General features: G+C 39.0%; 1 protein-coding gene across 1 annotated transcript in view; it reads left to right on the top strand.

Annotated features, from left to right (window-relative positions):
* The first annotated feature begins 1,023 nt into the window (after nt 1-1,023).
* IL23R (interleukin 23 receptor) overlaps nt 1,024-24,301 on the top strand; it is a 45,434-nt gene continuing 22,156 nt past the window's right edge. Inside the window, exons 1-6 of the mRNA XM_070939476.1 lie at nt 1,024-1,117; nt 3,393-3,674; nt 4,560-4,683; nt 13,357-13,520; nt 16,876-17,021; nt 19,613-19,772. Of these exons, the coding sequence (XP_070795577.1) occupies nt 1,024-1,117; nt 3,393-3,674; nt 4,560-4,683; nt 13,357-13,520; nt 16,876-17,021; nt 19,613-19,772 (970 nt within the window). The remainder of the gene's footprint in view (nt 1,118-3,392; nt 3,675-4,559; nt 4,684-13,356; nt 13,521-16,875; nt 17,022-19,612; nt 19,773-24,301) is intronic.

Below are 24,301 nucleotides of genomic sequence, written 5' to 3'. Positions count from 1 at the left end.
AAACCTATGGCCATGTTGATTCAATACTGGTTCAGATAAACCAGGGGTCAGCAACCTGCGGCTCTGGAGCCGCATATGGCTCTTTCACCCCTCTGCTGTGGCTCCCTTTCACTCAAAATATGCGTCACAACTGCCAATGTGCAACACCCGCCGGCACATGATTTATTGAGCTTTTCAACCTCGGTAGGCCAACCATGGATAAATCCAGGAAAAGAACAGTTTCAGAAGAAAACAGAACATTTAATTCAACTACATATGCTAGTTTTGTGGCCGCTCAAGAAATAGTCAGGCACAGGAAGGGTTTTGTGGCTCCCGGTATTTTTTTTTTCTGTGGGAAATGGGTCCAAATGGTTCTTTGAGTGTTTAAGGTTGCAGACCCCTGAGATAAACCAAATCAAATATTCTGATCATTTCAAGAGATTCTGATTTTGAAGAACCGTAACAATTTACCTCTTGATCTTTTTTTTTTAAGTTGCAACTTTTTATTTTGTTAAATTTGTGTACACTTAAGAATATCATTCTTCCTTTTTTTGAATATCTTTGGGATGATGTTAGCATCTTTGTAAAAATCTGTAAATCAGCTTGGGAAATTGCCTAAAGACTGCCTTGCCTAGAAACTCCTAATCTCATAGCATCTTTGATATTTATCTTAAAATAAAAAAAATATCAGCTTAACCTAAAATAGTAATATCTTTTTATAGAGCTGCTGACAAGCAGAATGAAATGTTTGAAACATTGTTTGCTGTGCTTAAAAGTGGTTTTAAAATATCATAGTAGTAAACTAACACTGATATTGATTTTCGTTAAGGAGAAATATGAGAAGCTAAATAGACAGTTCAAGAAAAATCAAGGCATTTATTTCCAAAGCTAAATTTGTCCTTCCAGTTGTTTCATATTTCCCATTCAACAATCTGGTAGGATTATGTTAAACATTTTTAAAAGAAATATTGGTAGAGAAAATCATAGTGTTGTTTTTTTCTTTTAGACAATGCCTTTTGACAAAGGTCCAACATCTTCCAGATCATGGCAATATCTAAAGTATTGTTGGTTTTAAACTTACTTTTCTGTAAGATCCCCCAAAGCCTTCTTTCTCATCGGTGCTTAGCTAAAGGACCAGGTAAGTATTATATCCTTATAGGGGTTGAGAGAAACTAAATACAGGTAGTCCTTGATTTACGACCACAATTGAACCCAAAATTTCTATTGCTAAGTAAGACAGTTGTTAAATGAGTTTTGCCCCTTTTTCTGACCTTGCTTTCCCACAGTTATTAAGTGAATCACTGCACATTAATTCAGTAACACGATTGTTACATGAATCTGGCTTCCCACTGACTTTGCTTTCAGAAGGTCACAAAAGGTGATCACATGATCCTGGGACACTGCAACTGTCATAATATATAATACAATTTTTGTGTAGTATAACACTGATAATGTGATGTCATGTTGCGCATCATATTATTTGTCTTCCCTGTGTACAGACATGTGTGTTCCTAATTCCAGCCAATCAGTATGCATGTTCCTAGTCCCAGCCAATTCTTTCCCTGCTGGAAAGGGATTAGGATTACAAAAGCTATGCGGAACAATTTGAGGAGCTTCAGCCCCAACTCTCCAATGTGCAGCCCTCGGGCTTTGCTACTCTGCAGCAGAATACTGTGCACCTGTATGGATAAACAGCTCACATACAGGACTTATTGATGTTCAACTTAACCATATGATGAGGCTAATTACTGGGTGCATAAAATCTACACCTAGTTACTGGTTATCAGTTCTTAGTCACATACTCCCCCCGCACTTACGACGACAAGAAGCTCTCATTCGGGAGTATAGTAAGATCCTGTTAAATTCCTCTCTACCCATACATGGATACATTCCTGATCTCTTAAGATGCCGATTAAAGTCAAGAAATCCACCAATCTTGACAGCGCATAAATTGATGGCCGATCATCAGAACACCACACAAAAGTGGATGGAGGCGTGGAATAGCTATTCCCCCCAAGATGTCTCCGAGCATATCAGTCCTAGTAGTATACCTCCAGGATTTAGCCTACCCCGACACATATGGGTGACATATAATAGAATTAGAACAACTCATGGGGTGTGTGCTGACTCCCTGTATAAATGGGGAAAGACACCTTCAGCACAATGTGATTGCGGGGGCCCTCGACAGACTATCCAGCATATAGTGAGGGAATGCCCTAATAGAAGGTATCCAGGAGATTCTAGGGACTTCCTCTGCATAACAACGGCAGCTATTGACTGGATCTCCAAACTCGACATTAAACTTTGAAATGTTATTTCTGTTTTCCTTTTAGGTTTTCTTACTGCTTTTTTATTGTTTTAATTGTTTTTAACCTGTAAAAATGAAGTGTTTTAATACTGTGTGTGACCAACCATACGCTAAATAAATAAATAAGGGATTAGGATCATGCATGTTCCTAATCCCAGCCAATCAGTATTTTACTAGCTAGATTTTACTATTCTTGGATACCTAGCTTGGTTCCTAGGATGCAATGTATCCATAAGTTATTTCCTTCATGTGCACTGGTTTCCTGCTCCATCTCACTCTTACATTTAAATACCATTTATTTTATTTATTTGTTCATTTGTTCATTTGTTCATTTGGTTAGTTAGTTAGTTAGTTAGTTAGTTAGTTAGTTAGTTAGTTAGTTAGTTAGTTAAAAAGGAACCAGCCTTTTGTCAAGCAAAATGCCAACCTGGCTTTCTGGCAGGCCTGGGGCCGTTGATGTCGCTTTGCAATCTGACAAGATCTGGCCATGAATGGTGTGAATGGGTTTTAATGTTTTTAATGTTTTTAATTTTTAAGTATTTTTATAGTGATTTTTTGAGTGTATTGTGAGCCGCTCTGGGTCTTCGGAGAGAGGCGGCATATAAATTGAATGAATGAATAAATAAATAAATAAATGAATGAATGAATGAATGAATGAATGAATGAATGAATGAATGAATGAATAAACAAACAAACAAACAAACAAACAAACAAACAAACAAACAAACAAACAAACCTCTTCCAGTATTATTTTAATTCCTAGAATGAATTACTAGGTAAATACTTTTGAAATATCATTTATTTATTTTTATGTATGACATCCTAAAACCGCCTCTGTCCCTCACAGAGAGACTTTGGGCAGTGTTCAAAATAAAATATTAAAAACCATAAAACAATATATAAATTTTAAAAGAGACAAGCAACATTAACCATTCATTGAAAGGCAGGGAAGGGCTTTTAGGACAATATTTAGCCCCATTGCTGTGCGCTCTTGGTGTTTCCCCAGCAAGGTTAGAATACCCAAAACATGGAGAATTTACCTCTAATGAATTGCTAAGGTATTCATAGTAATCCTCCCTCCTCCTGTTCTTCTTCTTCTTTTCAGGTATCATAATGTGTTCTGGGCGTGTATGGATAGAACCAGCCCCAATCATTCAAATAGGCCAAAATGTTTCTATAAATTGTCATTGCGTGGAAAACTGTCAGAAAGGGAAACTATCTCTGAGCTTAAATAACATTGATGTTGAGGATACACTTCTGTCAGTTATAAACCAAACTACAGTTCAGCTCAACCTTCAGAATTATAATGAGCCTTTTTCTACAGTTTCATGCCTTCTCAAAAGTTCTAGAAGCCGACTGATCTGTGGAACACAGTTTTGCATGGGATGTAAGTATCATGGCTATGCAGCAGGAGCTCTGCCGTGCTAGGACATCTTAATTAATTTGGGATAGTCAGTTATTTAAAGGTACGTTTTTGAGGTGGTACTTATGTGTTGTTGTTTTTAATAATCCATTTTCAGGAGGGCTTATAGCTTGGGACTGATTGTATATGTCATCTAGATGTACTTTTGTTCTATATATAACCATTGGAGAAGTAGTGGGAAATCCTGGTCACTGACTAAAGATTGCTAAGACAAATAGTTAAGAGCCAGAAAGAGAATTCTCCACTTTTACTTTAACTCCCACACACACATATCCCAACACAATGGTGACGCTGATGAAAAATGACTGAGCTAATAGCCATTTCCTTGTGGGTGATTTATAGCATTTTATTGCATCATCCAACTACTACTATGCCAACACTATAATCATGAGGACATAGTTTATATTGTCAGAATGATAGTGGGGTGACAATCAATGCTGGAAACCAGTTTTTAGGAAAAAGTTTTTGACACTTTTCTGAAAAGACCAGTATTGATACAATTTTAGAGACAAAATTACAAAAAATGTTAGCCACAAGGCAACTAAATGCTGTTTTTAGGACAATTAATTGCTAGACAAAGTATTTTGTGACAAATGCAAAGCATTGTAAAATCATTTAGAGTATAAATTATATTAACAGATGAAAATTGCAAGTCTCTAAATGAATCTTATTCAAATTGAAGCAATTGTGTTCATTGGCATATCTTAGACAAAAAGAGGACTTGAAGCTACTTTGAATAAATTCATTTAAAATGCCAAAGGAGATAGTGAGGAAATGAGAGAGATATGATTTCATATTTTCTGGGTATGTTTTAAATTAGTATAATTTTACAAACTCTTTGATTTGTAGACCTGCCTGACAAGCCAACCAATTTAATTTGCATTAAACCTGAGCAATCAGATAATATGGTCTGCACTTGGAAACCAGGAAAGAAAACACATTTAAACACTAACTACATTCTGTATGTGAAAAGGTAAGAAAAGTCTTTATCCCATGCCAGACATTTTATATCAGGTATTAGCAACTTTTAGAGATGACTGGCATGATTACACAATTTTGTACAACGTTATAGGTACACCAAAATAAAAGTAAAATATCTGAAGTTTCATTGGAGTTCACATATTCTTGCCTGAGGTCTTATCTCATGCAAGAAACAAAGAATTTGCAACATTTGTCAAACTCCAAGATTTTGCCCACTCTTGATGAATCATAAAAACAACAATGGAATAATATCAGAAATGTGCTCAGATCTCTTTCTGTTTTTAAGGGAAGTTTCAAGATCTTTCACTTTGGTCATGTCCTTTTATTTTGAATTAATTAAGTTCATGTTAATTATTAATTGTTAATTGATAAATAATTATTCATTCAATAATTAATAAATTAATAATTTATTAATTAATAATTAATAAATAGTTAATTATTAATTGTTCATTAATAGTGCGGTGGTTCAGTGGCTAAGACGCTGAGCTTGTCGATCGAAAGGTCGGCAGTTCAGCAGTTCGAATCCCCAGTACTATGTAACAGGGTGAGCTTCTGTTACTTGTCCCATCTTCTGCCAACCTAGCAGTTCGGAAGCATATAAAAAATGCAAGTAGAAAAATAGGGACCACCTTTGGTGGGAAGGTAGCAGCATTCCATGCACCTTTGGCATTTAATCATGCCGGCCACATGACCACGGAGACGTCTTCGGACAGCGCTGGCTCTTTGGTTTTGAAACGGAGATAAGTACCGCCCCCTAGCTTCGGGAACGACTAGCACATATGTGCAAGGGGAACCTTTACCTTTACATATACCTAACATTCTTATCAGATTTTAAATGTTTTTTATTTTCAATTATCAGCTGCCTGAGTGTCCTTTGGATAAAAAGGTGCTCTCTCACTCTCTCCCTCTCCCTCCCTCCCTACTTCTCTCTCTTTGAAGCTCCAGTCATCATTTATGTTAACTAGTGGTGGGTTGCCCCCGGTTCGCACTGGTTCTATAGAACCGGTAGTAAAACCAGCGGGAGGCCCTGCCCACTAACCCTGACGTCATGAAAATACTTCTGCGCTTACGCAGAAGAGTGCATGCGTGCGCAAGTGTAGCGAGCACTTGCGCACAGCCCCATTGTGAACCGGTAGTAAAGGTAAGAACCTACCCCTGATGTTAACTATACTGAGGAGGAGATGGTTAGTAATTTTTCTGAAAAGATAAATTCCAACATCTTCATAGGCCATCCTTTTGACCGGCATAGCAGTGAGAAGGAAGGGAATTGTTTAACCAGGCATTTTACTATACACTCCCGGGCCAGCTGGTTTCTAATGTAAACAGATATACAAGCATACATTTGTACCTGGAATTTTTGAGAAGAGTGCTTTGGGATGGAATTTTATGAGGAAAAGTAATTGTGGGATATTATTAAGCACACTGTCACTCAGGAGTGAAATCCAATTTTTTTTACTACCGATTCTGTGAGCGTGGCTTGGTAGGCTCGGCAAGGGAAAGATACTGCAAAATCCCCATTCCTTCCCCACTCCTAGGGGAAGGATATTGCAAAATCTCCATTCCCACCCCACTCTGGGGCCAGCCAGAGGTGGTATTTGCCGTTTCTCCAAACTGCTCAAAATTTCCGCTACCAGTTCTCCAGAACCTGTCAGAACCTGCTGGATTTCACCCTGCTGTCACTCCTCTGCTGACAAATGCAGGCAGCAGAGTCCAGTTTTTATTAAAACATGCAAAGAGTACTCAACCACAGCAGGGTTGTGAGATGTATTTGCCTGCCATGTAAAGTCTCCTTCTAAAACTAGGTTAGCTACCAATTGAACCAAACTTTGACAAATATGAAAGAATGGTAACTGTGCTGTGGTTTCCCTGCTCGGAGCCACAAACCAAGGTCAAACATACTAATGCCATACTTCTGATGAGTGAAACAGAAAAACATGACCCACTTACATTTTCTGCAAAAAAAAAAAAAAAGGTCACAAAATTCTAGTTTAAGGTAATAACAAAATAATTGCCAATGATTTGATATACAATGCACACTTTTATGCAACTCTGGCACCACTCATGAGATGCAGTACCTCCCAAGTTTTTTTTTTTAATTTCCTGAGAACAAGGCAATTTATAGCAGCAGCTTTCTTCCAGTTCTCTTCATATGTATTTGACTAGAGTTCCCATAATTTATTTATTTATTTATTGATTCGATTTATATGCCGCCCTTCTCCGGAAACTCAGGGCGGCTTACAATGCGTTAAGCAATAGCCTTCATACTTTTGTATATACCTGCTTAGTAGGGCTTTCGCCCCCCCCCCCCAAGCGGTGTTCTTTTTTATACAAAGTCAGCTTATTGCCCACAAACCGGGTCCTCATTTTACCTACCTCGAAAGGATGGAAGGCTGAGTCAACCCTGAGCCTGGTGAGATTTGAACTTGCAGTAATTGCACGTTGCAATTGTATAATGGTTGCAATATAGCCACTGGCTAGGTAGGCTAACTGGGGTAGTTGTTGTGTGCCATGGCTATGAGACATATTCCAGGTGTGGAAGCTTTCAGGCAAGTTATCCTGACTATAGGTCTAATTCCACTATTGAATAGATAACAGAAAAACAGAGTTGGAAAGGACTTTGGAGATCTTCTAGTCGAAATTCCTGCTCAGGCAGGAAGCCCTATACCAGTGATGATGAATCTTTTCGGCACTGAATGCCCAAACCGGAACGTGCGTGCAGGTGCATGCATGTGGGCACACTAGAGCGCTGGAAACCTGAAGACCAGCTGACTGGTGCGTGCATGCCTGTTTTTTGGCTGTTTTTGGCCATTTTTTGGCCATTTTTTGGGCCATTTTCAGGCTGCTTTTGGTCTAAAAAACGACCCAAAAATGGCCTGAGAACAGCTTGGAAAACAGCCTGAAAATGGTCCAAAAATGCGCCCCAAAATGCCCGGAAAACAGCCTATTTTGGGGGCGTTTTTCAGGCTACTTTCTGGTGCTCCAGTGCCCATGACGACTAGCTGGCCAGCACGCATGACAGCTCGCATGCCCATAGAGAGGGTTCTGCGTGCCATCTCTGGCACATGTGCCATAGGTTCGCCATCACAGCCCTATACCATTTCGGACAAATAGTTGTCCAATCTCTTCTTTAAAAACTTCGGTGTTGGAGCATCCACAGCTTCTGAAAGCAAGTTGTTCCACTGATTAATTGGGCAGAGTAAGACAGCCATGCAGACACCTGGTTTTGGATGCCTAAAATAAGACAGCAACACTGTGAGGTTGTCTCTCTGAGATGCCAAAATAACTTGATTGGTTTGTATATTGTGCAAGCTGACTTTTTTCTGCTTTTATTAACTGTATACAGAAAAAGAGTAACTGAAATTATGGTGGCGCAGTGGTTAAAGTGCAGTATTGTGGGCAAACTCTGCTGACAGCCTGGAGTTCAATCCTAATGAAGCTCTAGGTTGACTCAGCTTTTCATCCTTCCGAGGTCAGTGAAATGAGAACCCAGATTGTCGGGAGCAATATGCGAATAATGTGACATTGTAAAAAAAACCACCCAGAGGGTTCTGTAAAGCATTATGGGGAGGTATATAAGCCTAAATGCAAAAGCTGTTGCTATAAAGAAAAAGGAAAAAACTAAAATAAGAAGAAAAAAACAGAGAAAGAGTATATTCACAGATGTACATACATGCATAAAAATAAAATAAACGTTTCAATCAATGGAAGTTATCATTCGTTATAATCATCTTACCTAATCTATATAAATAAACTATTGATTCATACATTGCTGGTAACACTAATTCTATATTTGATAGCTAGAACCATATGTTTATCTTTCTAATGCTGAATAATAAGACTTCTATACCAGCAATGTAATCCATTTTATTTGGCCAGATGTTGAATTCCATGTGATAAGAATACATCTCAAAAGAATTTTTAACAGGTGTTAAAATTGCAATAGGTTCTTAGTTTGCACCTTTTCCAACAACAACAAATATATATTTATTGGACCTTTATATGGAAATAATAATAATATTTTCAGATTTTGTATTTTTTGAAGTTTATTCCTGACCCATAAAAGTTGACATCTGGAGAAATAAATTGTCTAAAGGGATAATTACATACAGTACCTTACATTAATTCAGTTTTGAGAATCAATGTTTTTGAATTCATATTTTCATATTTCATATTTTTGAAGTTTATTCCTACCACATGAAAGTTGACAAATTTAGTTCAGCATTCAACACAGTCATTCCTCAGCATTCGGTGAACAAACTAGGCCTATTAGGTTTTAGTACTTCTTTATGACACTGGATACTTGATTTCCTTATTGATATGCCCCCGTTTGATGAAGTTGGAAGAAAAGTTTCCAATTCCATCTCCCTGAGTACGGATTTCCCACAGGGCTGTGTCTTGAGTCCATTACTGTTCACCTTGATGATTCATGATTGCTGTGCCAAGTCTGCTATGAATCATATTGTGAAGTATGGGGATGACACAGCAGTGGTAGGTCTCATCTGGGACAACAATGAAGATTCTTATAGGGAGGAGGTGAAGGCTTTGGTGGTCCAGTGCAATAAAAATAACTTGGTTTTGAATGTTAGTAAAACAAAAGAGGTCATTTTAGAAAGAGCCAGCATAATCATACTCCACTTTGTATCAAGGCTTCAGCTGTAGATGTGGTCAACAGTTTTAAATAACTGGGGGTGCAGATAACTCACAATCTGACTTAGTCTCTTCATACGTTATCTTTAGTGAAGCATGCAAACCAGCATTTGCATTTCCTGCAACGGATGAGAAGAGCACATCTTTCTCCTTCTGTCATGGACACTTTTTACAGAGGCACAACTGAGAGCATTTAAACAAACTGCGTCCCTGTTTGGTTTGGTAGTAGCAATGCCTCAGATAGAAGGTCCATACAGAGAGTGGTAAGGACAGCTGAGAAGATTATAGGAAGCTCACTTCCTGTTATTCAGGATACTGCTTTATAAGCACTATGTGCTTAGAGCTCGAAGCATTGTTAGAGTCCCCAGATACCCACTTCACAGTCTGTTTCCGTTGCTCTCCTTTGGAGGAGGTTTCAAAGTATTTACAGTAGGACTACTAGAGTCTGTAACAGGTTTGTCCCTTATGCCATCCATCTTATAAATTTGCAGGAGTCTTTTTTTTTTTTTTCCATGTATATGTATATATTCAGACTAGACTGATGTTTTTCTGTCAGATATGTGTATGTATGTGGGTATATACACATGGGATTAATTTTTTTTTGCTACCGGTTCTGTGGGTGTGGCTTGTTCGGTGTGGCATGGCTTGTTGGGTGTGGCTTGTTGGGCGTGGCAGGGGAAGTACTGTAAAATCTCCATTCCCACCCATTATTTTTAATTTATTATATGTCTATTGCTGGTCGAGGACTGTAATAAAGTTTTATTCATTCCATTCCCACCCACTCCAGGGGAAGGATACTGTAAAATCTCCATTCCCTCCCTACTCCAGGGGAAGGTTCCTGCAAAATCCCCATTTCCTCCCAATCAGCTGGGACTTGGGAGGCAGAGAATAAATGGGGGCGAGGCCAGTCAGAGGTGGTATTTACTGGTTCTCCGAACTAGTCAAAATTTCCACTACTGGTTCTCCAGAATTGGTCAGAACCTGCTGAATACAACCTCTGATTTCCATACAAATAGAAGCCAAAATAAAGGATATTGCTTGGGTTGGATTTCCACTGCCTTCTTATGGTTTGGGAATTATGGTGAGAATGAGAGAGATGAAAATCAGTACTTGGTTAAAGAACACACAGAAGAAATGAAATAAAGAAGGAGGTGGCTATTCCATTGATTGACAGTCAGAAAGATTTCCAGTGCTGCCATCTCCTTAATGTTGACTGTACACAGTCAAGATGGAAAGGGGTCATCATCAGTGGCGGGATTCACCAGTTGTAGCAACCAGTTCACTGCGCATGTGCTGCATACATGCACATTATGATCGAAAGTTACCTTCTACTGAATCCAGAGTGAGTAAAACAGCTGAGGTGCGGCAATCCACTCTTCTGCGTCTATCAACTGGTCTTGAAACAAAAGAAACATAGGTAGGTTATAGCACAGGAGTGGGTAGGTGGGCCCGTCTGATCATCAGAGCAAACCGGTTTGCTCTCAGCGGATTGTTGGAACTACCGGTACGCCCAAACCGGTCAGAACCGGCTGAATCCCACCCCTGGTCATCATGCATAGCAGATATTCCCATTCCAGCAAAAACTATATCTCAGTATGTTCTTCCTACTTCTATGTTTGGAGCAGGGTGAAATGCCCCTGTTTCGGACTGGATTTCCCGATCTAGTAACGATGGCGGTGGGTGGTTTGGAGAACCGGTAGCAAAAATCCCTGCCCCCCCCATGCCCAGCTGAGCCGCACGATCATCAGAGGCTTTTTTTTATTTTTAAAAGCATTTTTTATACAACTTCTTTGGCCAAAAAAATGCTTTTAAAAGTAAAAAAAAAGCCTCTGATGATCGTGCGGCTGAGCTGGGATCGTCAGAGGCTTTTAAAAGCATTTTTTCTACAACCTCTTCGGCTGAAATTTAGTAGAGCTTTTGACATGACTTTTTATTATTAGTATTAGTGGCAGCTGTTTCTTCAATTAGTTTCCCTGGTTGCTAAACAACATTGCATCCTATTCACAAGGCCTTAAAAGGGAAAGGTGGCATGATGGCTTGAAGGAACATGTTTGTTTCTGAACTATAACCAGACAAATACACTTTGTCTGTCAAAATCCATCTAAAATGCAGCTCCCAGTTCAGCCTAATTTGATAGTTTATGGCCCTAGCAATTATTATTTGATGCACAGTAACCTAGATATGAGGAGTTGAAATTAGCAAGAATCCTATCTTCCTTTCTCCTCGGAGTGCATATTATGCAAACCACCAGATAAATATACACTTTATGTAATCTAAATTTGGATGAAGGTATTAACAATACCTGTTTTCATGGCGTAGAGAATAAGGGAGTTGTTTCACAAAAGTGTAGGAGTCAGAACATTGAGAATATTATATTTTTGCAATCTCCTGTTGGTAGTTTAGAATGAAAACATAGGTTGACTCATCATATTCTTTGACTATTTTAATTTCAAGGTTAGCCAAAGTGAGAAAAATTGCAGGTCATCTGTGGGTTTGGGAGGTAGAAAGGGTGATAAATAGCAGTGTAGAATGCTTTTAACTCAGAGGAGAAAAAGTAAAGAAACTTAATTTGTTTAGTAAACTCTCAGGAATATCCCTAAAATAGGTTATTGGCCCCTCTCTACCTTTATAACTCTAGTTTGAAATTTAGGCAAAAAAATGAACAGTTGTTTTAAGTTCTATGTACTTCAGTAGGAAAAACATCCTTAATGGCCAAAGAAAGAAAATTCATGGAAAAACTACCGTGTTTCCCCGAAAATAAGACAGGGTCTTATTTTCTTTTGACACCCCCCCCCAAATAAGGGCTTGGCCTTATTATCGGGAGGGTCTTATTATTTTTGGGGTGCAGGAGGCAATAAGTGTGGGACTGGATGTCCCATTGCTGCCATTGCCTCCTCTCCTCATTCTTCGCATTGGCCACTGCCCTGATGTCTCCCGCCACCTCTGCTTCCTTGTGGAGCAGGACCCTGCAAGGCTTGTGCCGTTGCATGCACGAACTGCAGCACTGCCACGAGCTACATCATACCGGCACAGCTGGCATCCTGCCGCTAGCGGCTGTGCCAGTATGTTGAACCTTGCGGCTGTGCTGCAGTTCCTGCATGCAATGGCACAAGCCTTGCAGAGTCCTGCTCTACAAGGCGGCGGCGGTGCGACAAGTCTCACAAAGACTTGTTTCTGGCAGGTGGGACATGGGAAAAGTGAGATGTGTCTCCCCTTGCCATCTCTTCTTCCCCCCCCCCCGCCAGGCATGACAGGGCTCCTGCCCCTCACTTAGCCACCCGCCCCCACCCACCCCCTTTAGGGTGCAATTTGGGGGTGGCAGGTGGGGTGGGCGAGAAGGGTCTCATTTCTCCCCCATCCCACCTGCCACCCCTCTCAATAAAGAGATGGTGGGGAAGGGAAGCAGCCAGGCTGCTGTTGCCATTGGGGTGGGACGTGTTGGGCCGCAAGATGCGCGTCTTACCTTTCTAGCACCATCACGTTCCTCGCCTTTCTGTCCAGGGAGACACGTTGTAGAAAAAACTTTCTCACGAGTTCAAGGAGTTTGGCTGAACTCTGGGGGAGTGGGGCACGTAGTTGGTGGGGGGCTTATTTTGCGAGGGTGGCTTATATTATCACATGTCCTGAAAAGCCCGATTGGCCTTATTTTCAGGACATGTCTTATTTTCGAGGAAACACGGTATCTGGCAGGATAAGAATTAAGTATTTTTCTGCTTTTTTAAATTACAGATTGTTCTCTCTTTTTGATGAATAACACTGCCTTGGAAATGATAGGTTTTGCTGCACTGAAATTTTATAGGACTGTATTGTATTACAAAGCTAGGTTTCCTTTGAAAGCAGTAGAATTTAAACAAAATTACCGATGGTTAGATTATCCTTAACAACATGTGAGGGAAAACATGCTGACCCCTAATAACAATGACTTTACTAGAACAATATTTACAGATCTTGTTTTAATTACATATTCAAATATTTAACTAGCTACGTTTTTATTTAAACTCTTCTTTGATCTTTGCAGTTTATTCACAGAAGAGAACAAAGAATTTGTCTCAAACAATAGTTCAGTTATCATTCCATTGAATCAACTACAGAAAAACCAAACTTTTTCCATCTCGGTCCATGCTGAAAATTACTTGGGTGGAATTCGTTCAGAAGAACTTCATGTTGATCTCAACACCATAGGTAATATATGATTCAGGGTTTTTTTTTTGAAAGAAAACCTATTTCCCCCTCCCACACACACACAGGTTGCAGTTTCCATGAAATTTGTCACTAGTATTTTTATAGTAAAATCTTTTGAAGGAATTTTAGAAGTGACAGTTTAAGACTTGGAAAGTATATTCTTGGACACCCTGATTCCTAATCTGAAGAAAGTTAAACAATATGTATCATAAGCAGATGAATCCAATTTTTTTATATATTTACCATTTAAGTTTTATTGATTTTATTATTTCTTTGTTCAATTGTGAACTGCTCAGAGTTGTTTTTGTGGCATACAAGTTTAATAAATTATGTTGATTTTGAGAGCCAGACATTGCTCATATCAGGAGACAATCTCATTCTGACTTTTTTTAGTTTATTTAGTTTATAATGTAGAATTAAAAAGCCAGATGTCACATGAGGATATTTAAATATTCAAATTTGAGTCAAACTGGAAAAGCCCAAAAGACATTGGAAACTTAAAATATAAAACATATAAGTGTTGTTGTTGTAGAACAATTCTCCTCTATACTAGTGTTTCTCTACCTTGAGAAATCTAGAATGTATGGACTTCTATTTTCAGAATTTCCCAGCCAATATGAAGTCTCCACCCAGAATTCTGGGAGTTAACATCAATCCAATTTGAGCTCCACCTTGGAAAAAGATGCCCAGCTCCTACTTACACTTTTGAATGCCTGGCAAAACCCATGACAAGGTCATAATAAAGGACTTCCTTGGTCTCTAATCTATGTTACAAGTTCCAGAGAGCAATGTTCTCTCCCTACCCAAACATATGGTCCCCAAAACAGTGATAAATGCCAGGCTGCAAGAAGTGAGTATTCATATTTCTTCTATTTTTATAGTTGCAGCAAAAACTTTTGATGTGGGATTAATTGTCTGTCCTGCTCTGTGCAATGACACTGCAATCCTGCTATATGACACGAGCGCTCACAAGACAAAATGGCAAAGACTGAAAGAAAATGCCTACTTTTCTGAATGAGTGCCTCTACTGGGCGCTATTTTTTTTCTGTTGAAAGTTGGAAAATTCAGTCAAAGCAAACTTAGGCATTTCCATACGGCAAAGAAATGAAGCAGGAACAGATCACAGTTAGACATTACTCACCCTTCCATATGTGTATGTATGTTCTATAGGTTGTTGGAGTGGAATGCAAGTGGAGCACTTGCATCTCAAATTCAAGAGTAAGAGTATTCTTAGTGTTCTCACCAATAAGTGAGATAAGTTGTACTGCCGTGTATGATGTGAGCTTGAGTGACTTGAACAATTTTAATGAAAAGCAATTCTATCTTCTTCTGTTTCTAAGTATGTGAGGCTGAAGAAAGTTAGGTCATTTCCCTAGTAGTGTTTTTCAATGTTTCCTACAAGCCACCTTTTTGCTAAAATAACCAGAATAAAGCTTTGTATTACTTCATCAATGTCTGTGCAATGGTGTGAAAATGCTATAATTCTCTAGTGGTGAAACACCTTAGATTGGAGGGTGTTATCTGAGCTATAATATTTTTGATATTTTTCTTAACAAGCTATATGAAAGCATTGAGGATTAATTTCTGCCATATCATAGGATCTTTTTGATAGTTGAATTGAAGCTCTATCCACTGATTTTTGTACCAGCAGAAAATTATATGGGCATTAAATTTCCATTGTCAATCTCTGTCCTATGTCAGCATTGGGTTACTGCCACTCATTCAACTTCCCTCCACAGTAATTGAGAAATCTATTTTTGTACACTTTAGATGGATAGAATAAGAGGAACGATTCTGATCTAACAATGGTACAGTTAAGAAGAATGTCTGTACCAATAAGAGAGAATAAGAGAGAATATTGGCAACTCCAAATCTCAACCAACAAATGCTCTGTCTTACACATTGGCAAAAAAAAAATCAGAACACCAAATACAAGCTGGGAGGATATGACCTCATAGATGACCTCTGTCAAGGACCTTGGAGTACTCATCTCAAACAATCTAAGCGCCAGAGCTCACTGTAACAGCATTGCCAAAAAGGCATTAAGAGTTGTCAACCTAATCTTGTGAAACTTCTCCGGTAATATTGTACTGCAAACTAGGGCATACAAAACCTTTGCTAGACCAATTCTCAAATACAGCTCATCTGCCTGGAATCTGCACTGTATATAGGATATTAATACAATTGAGAGAGTCCAGAGATATTTCACAAGAAGAGTACTCTACTCTTCTGCTCACAACAGAATACCTTATGCTACCAAGCTTGAAATTTTAGGCTTGGACAACCTAGAACTACTCCGCCTATGGTCTGACCTAAGCATAGTACACAAAATTATCTGCTACAATGTCCTACCTGTCAGTGACTACTTCAGCTTCAACCACACTAATACACGAGCACACAATAGATACAAACTCAAGGTAAACCATTCCAAACTCAATTGCAGAAAATACAACTTCAGTAACAGAGTGGTCAATGCCTGGAATGCACTACCTGACTCTGTTGTTAGATCCCCAAACTCCCATAACTTTAACCTTAGACTGTCTACTGTTGACCTCACCCCATTCCTAAGAGGTCTGTAAGGGGCGTACATAAGTGCACCACCATGCCTACCATACCTGTCCTAATATTCCTTTTTACTTACTCTTTTCATGTATTCAGATTATTTTATACTTTTATCTGTTATCTTGTACATGTTTGACAAACTAATTAACTAAATAAATAAATATTTGTAGCTCAGGGTTGAAATGAGGGGTCCTTAGTGCTCTCCGAGCTTGCTTGTTTTCGTGCAGATGTTCCGTTACCCTAACTAGGTAATATCATCAGTGCTCTCATTCATGGATTTGGGGATAAGCTGAAGGCAACATTGTAGTTACAAGGCAGAAAAAGACTCTGTCACATAAAATGGTTAAGTGCAATTATGGAAAAACTCATAGTCTTTGGCTTGGATACTTGGACAGGGCAGCTAATTAAATTCAAGTGTCCTATTTTATTTTATTTTAATGTCCCATTGTACTTAGCAAACATTCTTGAATTAGGTTTACTTGGATCATCAATAGCTGTTAAGTGAACTCTCAAAGTAAGAATAAGAATTCTGGATAGTGACAGCATTTTTATAAAATAATCTCCATTTGGAAAGCACAATGGGACTGATACATAAACATTAACAAAACAATGTGTTTATGGAAAATAACTGTACAGCAAAATATCTAAAAAATGAATTGGTGTAGAAACTATATCTACTGTTATTGTACTTCTTTTGAAGTATAAGAACAATCTTCTAAAATATGCATGTTGGGAAAAATGCTAATAATGTTATTGTTGTAAATTCGATGTGCCATTCTTATGTTTCCTTTAGTAATACCAGCTGTACCTGTTGTTGTTCAAAATAAAACACTGGAGTCTTCAGGATTCAAGACGATAATACATTGGAAAAGGCAAACAGCAATCAATGAGACGCATTGTGAGGAGCGATATAAGGAGACAATAAGTGAAATTTGGCATGTGAGACATTGCTTTCCTTCCTTCCTTCTTCTAATTAGCAGTGAAGTTTATTATTGATCATTCCATTTCATAATTCAGTTGGATGACAATAACTTTGTAGGCTCAGTATTTTGGTTTTGTGGTGAAACATTTCCTCTACACACATGGTTCATATTACACATTTCTGTATTTCCCAAAAATGGATTTTAACTTCATTATATATGCGGTAGGAGCTTTTGCCCAAATATTCTTTTCACAGGAATTACAGAAGTCTTCAGATTTATGGAAGTTGCAAAACAATGGATCCTGGCAGTTAATAGTAGCAATGCTTAGTATGGTTCATTTTGTATAATGGTTAATATGTGTGTGTGTGTGTGTGTGTGTGAAATGCTTATACATATATATGAAACTAAATATGTACGTATGCATGTGGATGAGTGAGTAGTTGTATGAAACACCTTAAATATTTAGAAGCACTATACAAATGTATAGGAAAAGATATGGGAATATATATTCCCTATATTCCAGAAAGAGCAATAGACAAAACAACACATAATTAAACTTGTTTTCATATAATTCAGATTTATAGGTTTTCAGTCTTTGATGCTACAAAGATAGGTTTACTTTTTTTTTTGACTTACAAAACCATTAAACAATTCAGGTTCACATTAGACCAGGGATGGGTTCTACTTACTTTTACTACCGGTTTGCAGCGGGGCTACACAGAAGGGTTTTGATGACATCGGGGTCAGTAGGCGGAGCCTCCCGCCGGTTTTACTACCAATTCTATAGAACCGGTGCGAACCGGTGGCAACCCACCACTGCATTAGACCCATCCATATTCAGTTTGTCTAAAACAGCTTTCCTCATCTTAGTATCCACCGCTGTTGTAGGACTTCATAATCTATAACCCTTTTAACTGCTATTAACATTTTGTTATTGTGGCAGGATATAAATGCAATCCATCAATAATCATATCCTGGGCCACGATGAATGGAGGTTATAGAAACTGTAATCCATCATGCTTGAAAGATTATCAGGAGGGCAAAGTTGATAAGAATATTTGCCCTATGACCCATTTAGTGAATTACAAGTGATTGTTCTTTGATAAAGTTCCTGTTATATGGTTTGAAAAGATTTTATATTATAAGAAAGATAAATCCAGGCAGTGTCTCTCATTTTTTTTAATAAATATGTAAGAGGAATACATTTGTTAATACAATTGAAAGAATGCCACGCCTATATATTCTTACATTTTCAATACATGCAGTATGCAACTCTTAGATTGGTTGAGTTGCATGCATGGCTTATTCTATGAATGAACCGGCTGATATAGAAAACTGATGGTGCTGAGATGCAGTAGATCTTTCTTTACCCAGCCTGTGATGACTCTTCTTTCTCCAGAAAGTGTATCATCTCCAGAGCAACAAACTAGGAGACATAGGAACACGTGGGGGTCCATAGGCGGAAGCAAGGGGGAAACTGACTAAACAAGTTTCATATCCTGACACTAAACACACAGCTAACATACTCAGATCTTGGGAACAAATGTAGAAAAAAAGAGTTTGCATGATGTTATCGCTTTTGATGCAACTTCAGTTTGTTATAGATAAGTATGTTTTCCTCCCTCCAGCACGAGCAAAATGTTGCTAGCCACATCGTAGGAAGGAGATATTTATTATCTTCACATTTTATTTTTAGAAAGTTAAATATATACATAGCTGTAAATGTAATGGAAAGATTGTTTTGAGCCTTTCCTTTAGCACTACTTTAGTTTAAATTGATGTTCTTTCTCAGATAATCCCAAAACAGAGTGAGTAAGCATCATTGCTCCCATTAAATTCAGGTACATTATCTTAACAGAAATGTTGAGAGATCCAGTGGTGTACATATAGTTTGGGATTGAACTTCAGAAACTTCTGAGTTTCTATTGAGTGTTACTATCCAAACATGGCTTTGAGGCAAAAGTAGGTCCCATTAAATATAATAAACAGGAATATTTCCAAATGCAGCTAAAATAATTTGAATTGCCATCTAAGCCATTTACATCTAGAATCTAACATTATCACCTATATTGCTGTTTTTAATATCCCTGTTTTGAGGATGCTAGCCCTGAGAACAGAGGTGGGTTTCAGCAGGTTCTGACCAGTTCTGGAGAACCGGTAGCGGAAATTTTAAATAGTTCGGAGAACCGGTAGTAAAAATTCTGACTGGCCCCGCCCACATCTATTCTCTGCCTCCCGAGTCCCAGCTGATCGGGAGGAAATGGGGATTTTGCAGTAACCTTCCCCTGCCACGCCCACCATGCCATGCCCACCAAGCCATGCAATGCCCACCGAGCCACACTCACAGAACCAGTAGTAAAAAACTTTGAAACCCACCACTGCCTAAGAATGCTCCATTTCTGTTTGATTTATTCAATTATCACTGATTTAAAAAAGAAGTTGGCTGTTAGGAAAAGCTGCTACAAGAGTAAATCATATTTGAAAACAGAAATCACTTTCCACTATAGATGGACGCCTTTGGGGTTCACACCACGCTATGTAGGAACCAAAGATTTAGGCTGAGATCAGAAGAGTGCCAAATTGGATTTTACTGTTTCTCTGTTTTAGGTAAGAGACTGGGATGCTAATTTAAGAAATGAACTTAACACCGAGTACAACTTAGATGCATATACAAAGTATGAGTTTCAAATTAGATGCAAACTAACTCACCCCAGAAGCCTGTGGAGCAGATGGAGTGAATCTGCAGTATATATTACTCCAGAGAAAGGTGAGTTTCACTGCTTTTTCTTGAACATCTTTTTCAAGTCAAAAAAAAAAAAAATCCACAGAGAATGGGTAAAGAATTGAAGCCCTCATAAATCAACTAATTACAGGTTTCTGAGTATTTTCAGCAAAAAGACAGACTAGAAAATATATACAGCAAAAGGAAGCTGTCACTCAGGAACTGGAATACTAGATTATATCTTTTTGCTCTTGTTTCCTGTATTATATTCATCAGGTTATATATAACCGTAGCACTGTAGTCTTTATGAATTTGAGATGTTTGTGGAAAATGCATGTATGGAAGATTGACCCTATCATTTTCCAGCCATGTGTGCTGGAAATATTCATTAAAATATTTGCAATCAACAGGATTGGCCAGTGCTGCTCCTCAGGTAGTAGCAGATCTCTCAGTAACATTTTTTGTCTTTCAGCTTTTACAGGTAGTCCTCAACTTATGATCATAATGGAGTTGGAATTTCCATTGTAAGTCATGACGGTCATAAGTTGAGGCACCCACCTAACTGACCTAATTTTGCAACCTTTTTTGAGGCAGTTGTTAAGTGAATATTAAGCAAATGTCATTAAGCAAATGTTGGTCATTAAGCAAATGTCACAGTTATTAAGCGAGCACCATGGCCGTTAAATAAGTGAATGCATTCCTATGGGCGTTTTGTTTTGGTTTTTTTGCGAGAAATCATCTGAAAAAGCCGATTTCCAGCAACAATGTTATAAATTGCCATCACATGACACAGTGGAATGCTGCAACCACCATAAAGGTTGCCAAATGCAGGTGATTGTGCAGGAGGCTGTGCTACCATCAGAACTCTGTAACTGGATCACAAGTACCTTTTGGGGGACACATTGTTGCTTTGAATGGTCACTAAGCAATCATTCAATAAGTGAGGACTACCTGTATATGCAGATACTGTGGCAGCCTTTTTCCCATACTGAAATAGCTGGAAATGAAGCCCATTGAAGACAATACCGTCAACCCACTTTTCAGCATTGGCATCCATGCTGGCCAGGTCTTCATTCTAGACAGCAGATTCCACATCTTCCTTATTCCTTATAACCTTGCTGGGGAAAGCAACAGCTTATATACTGCTTCATAGTGCTGTAAAGCATAGTGCTTTACAGCCTTCTCTAAACAGTTTACAGAGTCAGCATATTGCCCCCCAACAATCTGGGTCCTCATTTGACCAACCTCGGAACTATGGAAGACTGAGTCAACTTTGAGCCGCTGAGAATTGTACTGCCAAACTGCAGGCAGCCGGCACTGTGCCACCACGGCTCTATCAATCACTTCCTTTTACACAGGCAGCCTTTGGGGACATGAACTTTCCATTGGTAGTTCTTTTGCATAAGACTCTTCCTGTTGATCTCCCCCTCAATGCTTTCCCGTTCCCCCTATCTGCCACTGGACAGGTAAGCATGGTGGCAAGGAAACTTCTACCCTGCTTTTTGCTATAGTGCTTAGGCAGAGGAAATTGGCAGAACCCTCATCAATTTCATCTGGTTAAAAAAATGAAAGGGGGGACCATGCTTTCACAGATTAATTTGTTTAAAAAAAAGTCTACTTTTTCACCAGTCCTCTACCAAACCCCTTAAAAACAAGTGGAGGGCCAATGTCCAGAGCTTGACTGGTCCACAGTGGGAGTATCCTTTCAGAAGGAGCAGGAAGCCTTCCATAAGAAGGCCATGGAAGATAGCAACCAATGACCAGACAGATGGGGTCTTCTTACCATGGTGTGCAATGGCCAACTGGAAGAGAGATATTTGCTTAGAAAGAAAGGAAGCTCAAACATACAACATGTCTAGAGCGGGCAGAAGTTGTAAAACATTATTTTTGAAATGGGACAAGGAAGAAAGGATGGAGGTTGCCTTTATGTGGGATGGGGACAGGTTGAGGACAATATTTGGTCCTGTCTTTGAGCAGCCATCCTCAAACTGGGATAAGCAAGACATGGGGACCAATCCTTAGTCATTTGATAGAAATAATATGCTTAGTATAATTCATATCAAATTGCAAAAGTTCAAGGTAAGAAACCCTACTCTTTATTTGGTTTTGGTTACCACCTTTAGAGCGCTCCATGGCTTAGGACCTAGTTATTTACGGGACCGCCTACTACCACAAACAGCCTCCCACCGGCCGGTACGCTCTCATAGAGAGGGGCTCCTCCTCCGGGTGCCGTCAGCCAAGCAGTGTCAACTGGCAGCCCCCAGGGGGAGGGCCTTCTCTGTGGAGGCACCCACTATCTGGAACAAGCTCCCCCCGGAGATACAGAGGATCCCGGATTGCGCACTTTCTGCCGTGCTTTTAAGACCCTCTTATTCCAGCAAGCCGGCCTGGCCTAATTTTTCTCCCCTTTCTTTTAAATTTTTTAAACTGAAATTTTAATTTGTTTTAAATTATTGGGATTTTAATTGTCATGGGCTAAATTATTTAATTTGGTTTTAAATTGTTTCTAACTTTTGTATTTCTGTATTTTATCTTGTGCCTGTTCACCGCCCTGAGTCATCCGGGAGTAGGGCGGTATACAAATTCAATAAAACATAAACAAACAAACATAAACATTTGGTCCTTGCCAGTCCTACTACTGTCAGAATTAGGATAACCCATTCTGCTTTTTGCTCTCATTTCACCTGAGTAGTTAAAACAGCAGTGACTGAGGAGAGGAAATCAATTTTAAAAACTGAGTTGAGCTAACCAGCCCAAAGTTCTACAAATGAAGGAATATTGTTGCCAGTGGGAACTCACTGAGGAATAGGAGAGATTTTTGTAGGCTTAGCAGTAAAATATTGTACGTCCAAGCTTTTTCTGCTGTTTCCCTCCGAAAGTTACCACAAACCCCATGCTCTAAGGAGAAACTTTCTAACCTCAGTAAGAAATACAACATACAACTCTGGTTAGCACACAGTTTCACTTTTTTTTTTGTCAACACCAGATAAAAGTTTAGCACATTACAGGAAGCCATATTATCAGAGAATTAGTGACCCCTGCTGACAGAACTGGGTTCTAAGTAAGAAAAAAATATTTTTGTTTTCCCATTCAAGAGTCTTTTAGCACATTTATTTTAGCAAGCCTCCTTTCCCCTTAGTAGATACATTCTGATGTGAAATTCATCAGGTGAATTTTCCCATTGTTGTAATTTCCTATTAAAACTCATTTCCTGAATGTTTTAGCTATTGGGAGCTCTTATTTGGCAAAGTCAGCTTTGTGATACTTTTTTGTTGTTATACTGTTGTTGTTCTCATTGTCAGGAAGAGGGGAGAAATGATATGTTCAAATACTGAAAAAGTTTCCCACTACAGTACTAACACACAACATATTTATATAAAGTTAACTTAGTTTACACCATAGACCCAATTTTCTCTGAATAACACATTGAACCAGAAAGTGATAACAGTGAGTTCACATAATGCACTAAATTTAAATGTGATTGACTAGATTGTGATTCCATATGTCTTGTGAATAAGGCCTGCCTTTTATGTTTCAACTGAAAGTGTGAACTTGAGTTGATAAAGCAGCAGCTAATAGCTACTTACTGATCTGTTACATAATTTATTAGTAATTACTAAGGTAAAGGTTCCCCTCGTACATATGTGCTAGTCATTCCCGACTCTAGGGGGCAGTGCTCATCTCCGTTTCAAAGCCGAAGAGCCAGCACTGTCCAAAGACATCTCTTTGGTCATGTGGCCGGCATGACTAAACGCCAAAGGCACACAGAACACTGTTACTTTCCCACCAAAAGTGGTCCCTATTTTACTTGCTTACAAACTGCTAGGTTGGCAGAAGCTGGGACAAGTAACGGGAGCTCACCCCATTTCGCGGCACTAGGGATTTGAACCGCTGAACTGCTGACCTTTCGATCAACAAGCTCAGTGTCTTAGCCACTGAGCCACCGTGTCCCTGTCCCTGAGTAATTACCCAGTAATTCTGGGTATTAATAATAAGGTACTCTCTTACTTATGGGTAGGTAGAAACTCAATTATAGGTAGTTTCCTCTCCAGCAAGCTGGCAGAGAAGTTGTCACTCTCCATATGTAATTGAATTATAACTCCGAGGGAATTCAAACAATGCAGGCTCAGTGAGTGATATTGCAAGATGTGAATCAGCAATGGATACGACCTAACAGACGACCCTCACTCTGTCAAAGACCTTGGAGTTCTCATCTCAAATGATCTAATTACCAGAGCTCACTGTAACAGCATTGCTAAAAAAGCATTAAGAGTTGTTAGCCTATTCTTGAGTAGTTTCTTCTCCGGTAATATTGAACTGCAAACTAGGACATACAAAACTTTTGCCAGACCAATTCTGAAATAGAGCTCATCTGTCTGGACCCCACACTGCATATCGGACATTAATACAATCAGACGAGTCCAGAGATATTTCACAAGAAGAATCCTCCACTCCTGTGCTCCTGTGCTCTTATGCCACCAGACTCGAAATTTTGGGCTTAGACAACTTAGAACTTTGCCATCTTCGGTCTGATGTAAGCATAGTACATAAAATCATCTACTACAATGTCCTAC

Source organism: Pituophis catenifer, unplaced genomic scaffold (assembly GCF_029215685.1).
Source record: "Pituophis catenifer annectens isolate HBS135680 unplaced genomic scaffold, rPitCat1.0.hap2 SCAF_3, whole genome shotgun sequence".
Lineage (NCBI taxonomy): Eukaryota > Metazoa > Chordata > Lepidosauria > Squamata > Colubridae > Pituophis > Pituophis catenifer.
This window is presented reverse-complemented; position numbering and strand designations above follow the sequence as displayed.